The 6806-nt window shown below is 41.6% G+C and overlaps 1 protein-coding gene across 1 annotated transcript; it reads left to right on the plus strand.

Annotated features, from left to right (window-relative positions):
• Positions 1 to 388: 388 nt before the first annotated feature.
• Positions 389 to 5502, plus strand: NUDT19 (nudix hydrolase 19). Its single transcript, XM_048056351.2, has 3 exons — positions 389 to 1878; positions 3343 to 3550; positions 4190 to 5502. Exons 1-3 carry the CDS (start codon positions 1180 to 1182, stop codon positions 4414 to 4416), a joined length of 1134 nt encoding a protein of 377 aa, XP_047912308.1. The 5' UTR covers positions 389 to 1179; the 3' UTR covers positions 4417 to 5502.
• The last annotated feature ends 1304 nt before the right edge of the window (positions 5503 to 6806 follow it).

Genomic DNA, 6806 nt, shown 5'->3' on the forward strand with positions numbered 1-6806 from the left:
AGCAAACACCCAGCAAGAACAGCAACCCGAGACGGCATGGCGTCTCCTGAATCACCCTTCTTTGTTCCCTCTAAACTCTTTACATTCCTGATGGCCTCGTCGTTAAGAGTCTGATGTTAACACCAACCATGGGGCTTGTCGACCCCCGTGGCCACACTCCCACATCTCCCCCTTCTTTATTAACATCAACCATCTTCTTGACACGAACTATTACTCCATATATCACACAGCTGATTTTAAAGTGGTGCTGTTCGTTATTGGTACAAGACTACTTTCTACTTAAAATGCCTTTATGTGGTAATTGTCTGACATAATGGACCTTAAATCTTTTTGATCAGCAGTCAAGCTCATCGGACATTAAATCTTGGAAAACCTCAATAGTTTATTAATATTTCACCATTAAAGCAGCTTTTAGACAAGGCACATTCCTAACAAGATGCATATTTAACTCAATAAAATAGACTATAAGTGCAAAATATGAGCAAATGCAAGGCAAACTCCATGATTTTGGGTTCAAAATGCCTTCCAATAGGAAATAAGAGCAGCAGTGGAACTCACACTTCCATTGTCTAAGACTGTAATCACCGATGAGCAACACTGGCTAAGTAAGTATGAAAAAAGAGGCCACAGTTACAAGATAGTTTTGCATATACATTTGGTCATAAGGAAGTAAAGGAGAGACGGAGGTCAGACTTGAATGCTGTCTGGCTGTATCACAGCTGGCGTTCTGCCCCAGTTTTAGTATAATCAGCTGGTTATACTAAATCAGCAGAGTCAACAATTTCTTGTCACACTTGGGGTCCATGGTAAAGATTCAACAGTTTCTCGTCACACTCGGTGTATGAAGTGGAAGAGTGGAACAACTGTGAACTGCAAAGTGCCCCAACCCTTACTTTCCCAAATAAATTGCCAGCGGCCGCCGTCGGCCGCACGCCTGAAGCCCTTCCACGTCACCCTCAGCTTGTGCCCTGCGCCACCGCCCGGCGAACCCTCAGCTTGTGCCCTGTGACACGGCCCCGCGGGTTAGGACCCGGGGCGGGGCGTTGCAGCTGCCGCCCGCCCGGCCCTCAGTCTGTCACCGTCCCCTTTCCGCGCTTTGCAGCGGCTCCTCCGGGCGCCCAGGCGGCGCCTCAGCGCCCCAGCCGCCGCCTCCACCTCCCGCTCTCCGCCGGCCCCGCGATGAACCCGCGGCTGCGGCACTGGCGGGAGGCTGCCACGCTGCTGCTGGCGGCGGGCACGGCGGCGCGGCCGGGGCGCTCCGCGCTCGGTCCCTGCGACTACGATGTGCTGCTGCTGCAGCGGAGCTCCCGCAGCGGCTTCGCGCCCGGCGCACACGTCTTCCCGGGCGGCGTGGTGGAGGCGGCGGACTTCTCGGCGGCCTGGTTGGGTCTGCTGCCCGCCTCGCCGCTCTGCGGGCTGGGCTCCGTGAAGCCGCCGCCTGCGGGCAGCGGCCGGGCGCCGATCTTCGCCACCGACCGGCGGCAGCTGGGCTCGCCGCTGCCCGGGGAAGTCGCCTTCCGTATCTGCGCCATCCGGGAGACTTTCGAGGAGGCGGGAATCCTGCTGCTGGTGCCCGGGAGCGGGCCGGGGGAGGGCGGCGGGGCCGGGCCGCTGCCCGCGGAGAGCCTGCTGCCGGCCGCCGAGCTGGGCGAGTGGCGGCGCCGGGTGCGGGAGGACGCGGGCTGCTTCCTGCAGCTCTGCCGGCACCTGGGCTGCGTGCCCAACATCTGGGCGCTGCACGAGTGGAGCAACTGGCTCACACCGGTCGGCAGGGCCGGCCCCGGCGGCCGCCGCTACGACACGGCTTTCTACCTGTGCTGCCTGGACGAGCGGCCAGCCCACGCCTCCGAGGACGAGCGGGAGGTGACGGCCTGCCTGGTGAGAGCGCTGCGCCGCCTCCGCGGGACGTTACAGCGGTAGGGGTCCCCCTGGGGCGCAGGCCAGCCGCTGTGCTCGCTTCCAGTACAGGGCAGGTGAAAAGGTGATCAGATGGTCCAAAGGTCTAGCGTCCCCCCCCTCCTGACGGGGCTCCCTTAAGGCGTGAGGAAAACAAGTGTCTCCCTCTTCTGACAGTCCTCTCCCGCTTGCATTCCTACTTCCATTAGTAACTGCGATTGCCCCCTTTAATCAAACGTGCTGACAGACGAGGATTAGTTTCTTGAGGGACATTTCACAGGAATTTCCTTTACATGAAGCTGTCTTGTTTTGTTTTGTTTTTTTTCAAAGTGTTTCATATCAGAACATTTACGCCTTGAATTACTGATTTTTTGAAGACAGATGACATCTAGATCACTTGCTACACATTCATTTGTGCAATATCAACAGAGTGCTGATACCATACAGTTAATACTTAGTAGGCCTAGAGAGATCCAAGTGGTATGTGCTGTGTTTCAAGGCTGCAAAAGCTCCTAATTTTGTCTTTTGTATAGTTGGAATACTTTAAGTAACATACAAACTTGTTAAAATACGCTGTATTATTAAAACTAGTTTCAGAGCTATATTATTTCTGACTTATTTTTTTTAATGGGGTAAAAGAGTAAAGACTGCTCATGAAGTAAAAGACAGCTCAGAGTCAGGTACATTTGGGTCTTCACATTTTTAAAAAATTATAAAAAGTATGAAGGTAAGTTAAAAGAGAAACCTGAAACTTCCATAAAGCCTTACCTAATGTTTTTGGTATTACTAATGTTTCTATGTTTATGTTTCTATCAGATCTTGCTATATAAATTTGAAAGCACTTGAGATCTTATCTTTAGAAGAGTTCATGGTATAATTTTTTGTTAATAATGGCAGAAATGTACTGAAAATGTTTTTGCACATATTTAAATTATCAGAGTCATCATATGAGATGAAGATTAATAGTTTATAAACCCCATGTTTATTAAGCAGGAACAGTGGAGTATTCGTGCTATAAAAACAATGTGCACTGGAAGCACTGGTAATTTTAATTAATCCTTGAAGAAGCCATAGCAACCTCTGTTGATTGAATTCACATTGAGCTTAGGGTTTTCTGTTGATTTCAGTAGACTTAGTCAGGGCCCAGAAACCAGACTTGTAGTCTCCAAATTTTGCATGCCTGCATTTAAAATTAAACGTTATTTATTCTTATAGGAAAAATGTAATTTTTACAAATTGCTTTCATTGTGTTTTATAAAAACTTTTTGAATTTCGTCTCGGTTATGTTCTAGTATAGTTTATGCATGGCTCTTACTGTGTTCAGATAACTTACACTGTTTTACGCTCTTTTTCTGTAAAGACTTCCTTGCAAACATCTTTTAAAGTTACTGATAATTGCCATCCGCTTATGAAACTAGTATTTCAATGCTTACTTTCCTCTAACAGTGGTCATCACCTCCAGAAGCCATTGAACTCTTTAAATCTCGAGAAATATTGCTTGCTCCCCCTCAGTTCTATGAATTGTGTAGGCTGTGCAACTTTTCTTCACTTCATGAATTACACAAGTTCAGCTCTGATCGAGCCCTAGAGGGATGTGAATGTTGGATGCCTATAATGTTAACTGCTTCAGATGGCTTAATTCAGCTATTACCAGGTAAGAAAACAGATAAAGGTTCTTTTAAGTATATAAAAACTTGGGAATTGATACATACTCAAGCCACGTGACATAAACTAGTCTGTAATTGTGAGGAAAAACTATTAGAAGTCAAGTTACTGCATTCTTTTCCTACATTTTTTCTTCCTCTGATACAGTTGGTAACAGCTACCGTCAGAGACAAGCTACTGGACCACCTGGGCAGCATAGTTATTTCTGTTCTTGCTCATAATTTGTTTCATATGGTTGACATTAATATGTTGATTTATGAACAAATTCTGGCATTTCTCCTTCTGTACGCTGCCTTTGTACATTCAGAAAAATCTGTCTTGTTCTCCATCTATTATACAATCATATATATATATATAAATTCCTACCTGACAAGACATCATGTTAGTATTAGCAAGAGCACTGAATGTGTGCACTGTGTGTTTGACACTTTAGAAATGTGTGACTGTATATTTAAATACTAAGATGTTTGGAGGCAATTTACTTTCATATTGTCAAATCTATTCCCACTGATTTTCATGTCCTGATAAATACTTTAAAAACTGATAGTGTCACTCAATCAAAGGCTGAAAAATAAGGTAGGCATTATATATGTAAAAGTGGGTTTGTTTATCTTTTTTTTTTTAACAGGAGATGAATTATACCCAGAAGATCCAGATTATACAGGGGAAACAAAAATAGTCATGGCAACAGATAAGAAGGTTGAAGATCTCATGAAAGAGGGTAGTACATTTCACAGGATAGTAATAAAAAACATAAACAGTCTTGCTGTCTATGTTAATATTCAGGCAAAATATAAACATATGAATCCATTGATGATAAACACCGATTATTCAGACTACAATAGTAGATTATAATATTTTTGGTTTTAAGCTAGAATATATTTAACTACCTACATATTCACTGTGTTTCTCATCCTTATTAACAGTTGCCAAGTAGTTAGGACAAGAGACTTAAATATTCCATTGCCCTGCCACAGCATTTCATATGGTTGTGGGTTTGAGATTTATATGTACTTCAGTCTTTGAGTCTTTGAAACTTCAAAGTTGTGTCAGGTATGGTGTAAAGATACTGAAAATTAAACACAACTATCAACTTAATTAATTGAATAAACTTTAAAGTGATTTGACAGTGATTATACTGAACAATTAGCATCTTATTCTACCTACACAGTAATAATGGAATATGCTGTAGTGCCGTTCTGTTGGGTCACACAGGTTCTTTTCTCACTGAAAATTAAAGTACATCTTATGTTCAGAACAAGTATGTTTTGAGTTCAAAAATTCTTTTACTATGCTTCCTAAAGTTACCTGTTTGGCAACTGTAATCCGTGTCTAGAAATGAATGAAATTCATTCTGTTTCTGCTAAAATATTCCAGTCTATCTTATTTTAATTGAAAACCAATGTATATGTGTATATATAGATGTTAGCTAACATTCACTTATTACAAAGAATATTTATATTTGATAAAGCTAAATTGTTTCTATTAATGGTAACTTATTAAAAACTTTACAGTTTTCAAAGGTAGTTGTGATACTTCTATTCATGACATTTTTTTACCTTCAAGTTGACCGGAATTTAAAAAGAAAAAATGAATTATTCAGCTCCAAAAAGATGCCACCAACTAAAGAAAATAAAATACTGCCTTGGAAACGCCTAATTCCACACTTCAGTATTCCACATTTTGCTTCTTAAATTTTTTACCTAACATATCTTTGAGATTTAAAGACTTAAGAGAAAGGACTGCTACTTTATTTTTTTGGTCTTTTTATTTTGTGAGTGGTACAATAAGTGGAGTATATGGAGCTGTGATGTGGTATTTTCTTTATCTGGAAGAGTAAGAATGAATGATGACAAAATTATCCAGTAAAGCTGTTCTGAAAGCTATGTTTCAACTTCTGTAATTTAATTCAAATAAAATCATCTGTAATATTTTCACTAAGTTGAATTGTTTTGTAGCATTCATTTCTGTTGGAAAAATATGTACCTATTTATTCTGTTCTTTCCAAACATGCTCAGATGGTTCTTGGTTGCAGACCCTTGCTGAAACTTCTATACATCTGCTATGTATGGGTTCTATTAAGTAGTATATTATGCTTAATATCTCCTTCACAATAGTCTGGCTGATTCTTCTGAACATGAAGAAGACAGGAAAATTAGAAAAACGGAAAGTGGAGGAGGCAAATAAAGTATCCTGTATACTATCTTACATGATTTTTAGCTTTTGGACATGAACACTGGCCACAGTAGTACTATGAATATAAAAGGGAGAAGCATGCTTATGATCATAGTTGCTGGAGAGCTATCTTGATAATTATTTATTGGTCTGTACCTTGTGGTTCTACAGGTTTTTGTTGTTGTTTTGTTTTGTGGCAGAAGGTGGCTACTAAGAAAATATTTTGAGGAAATAAATGATTCAGCAACCTAAATATACGTTGGATTCTTAGAGAAGTGTTTTACAAGCCAGCATGTTCCAATATTTATTCCTATACTAGCCCTATATAATACAAGTTCTGCTGTGTGTCAAAAGCAGTTACTTCAATATTAAATCTATCTTCTAGGTCAATACTCTGCCTCTCCATCTTCAGATTGGCTGCTGTCACTTTTTTTGTCACTAATAAAAGCAAAATGGTCCAGCAGGGGGAGCTAAAAGGCAAAAAAAGAGCTTGAAGGATTATTAAAAAAAAAAAAAGGCAACTAAACGATGCTATTTTACCTAGAAAATGAAGCTAATCATTAAATAGAAGCATATATGTTTTAGAATGCACATACTGTAAATATCTTGTAATATTAACTTAAAAATACTGATCATTAAAGCTGTAGTTTCAAAATATTAAGCCCCTCCAAATACGGGCTGCTGCCCAAGAGGTGGGCTTTACTTTCCAGCTCGATGTTTCATCCCCTTGAGTTGGCACCTTGCGTAAAGCTAAATCAGGGCCGAAAAAAACATTAAGCCTGAATGGAAAGGGGAGTGTAGGAGAGCAATAATAATAATAATAATAATGTTGCTTCTTTGTCTCAGAGCTTGATATAAGAATGAAGTAACACTTTTGTAAGGGCCTAGATGTCAGGGGACATTTCCAACAACTGCCTGTGTGGGGATGCATGTGTTTTTTATCATTAGTAGAACACCAGAGATGTGCCAGGTGCCATTGTTCCCCAGCTGCCTCCTTTAGACCTTTCAGGCATACACTGCGCTTCAGACTTGGGATCTGGGAAAGCCCCTCTGAAGCAGGAGCAGCAGGA

This window comes from Anser cygnoides, chromosome 12 (genome assembly GCF_040182565.1).
Source record: "Anser cygnoides isolate HZ-2024a breed goose chromosome 12, Taihu_goose_T2T_genome, whole genome shotgun sequence".
In the NCBI taxonomy this organism is placed as follows: Eukaryota; Metazoa; Chordata; class Aves; order Anseriformes; family Anatidae; genus Anser; species Anser cygnoides.

Coding starts and splice junctions, on each gene's coding strand:
- NUDT19 (XM_048056351.2), top strand. CDS start 1,180: ATGAACCCGCGGCTGCGGCACTGGCGGGAGGCTGCCACGCTGCTGCTG. Junction 1,879..3,342: donor GGGAGGTGACGGCCTGCCTG/GTGAGAGCGCTG, acceptor TTCCTCTAACAG/TGGTCATCACCTCCAGAAGC. Junction 3,551..4,189: donor CTTAATTCAGCTATTACCAG/GTAAGAAAACAG, acceptor TTTTTTTAACAG/GAGATGAATTATACCCAGAA.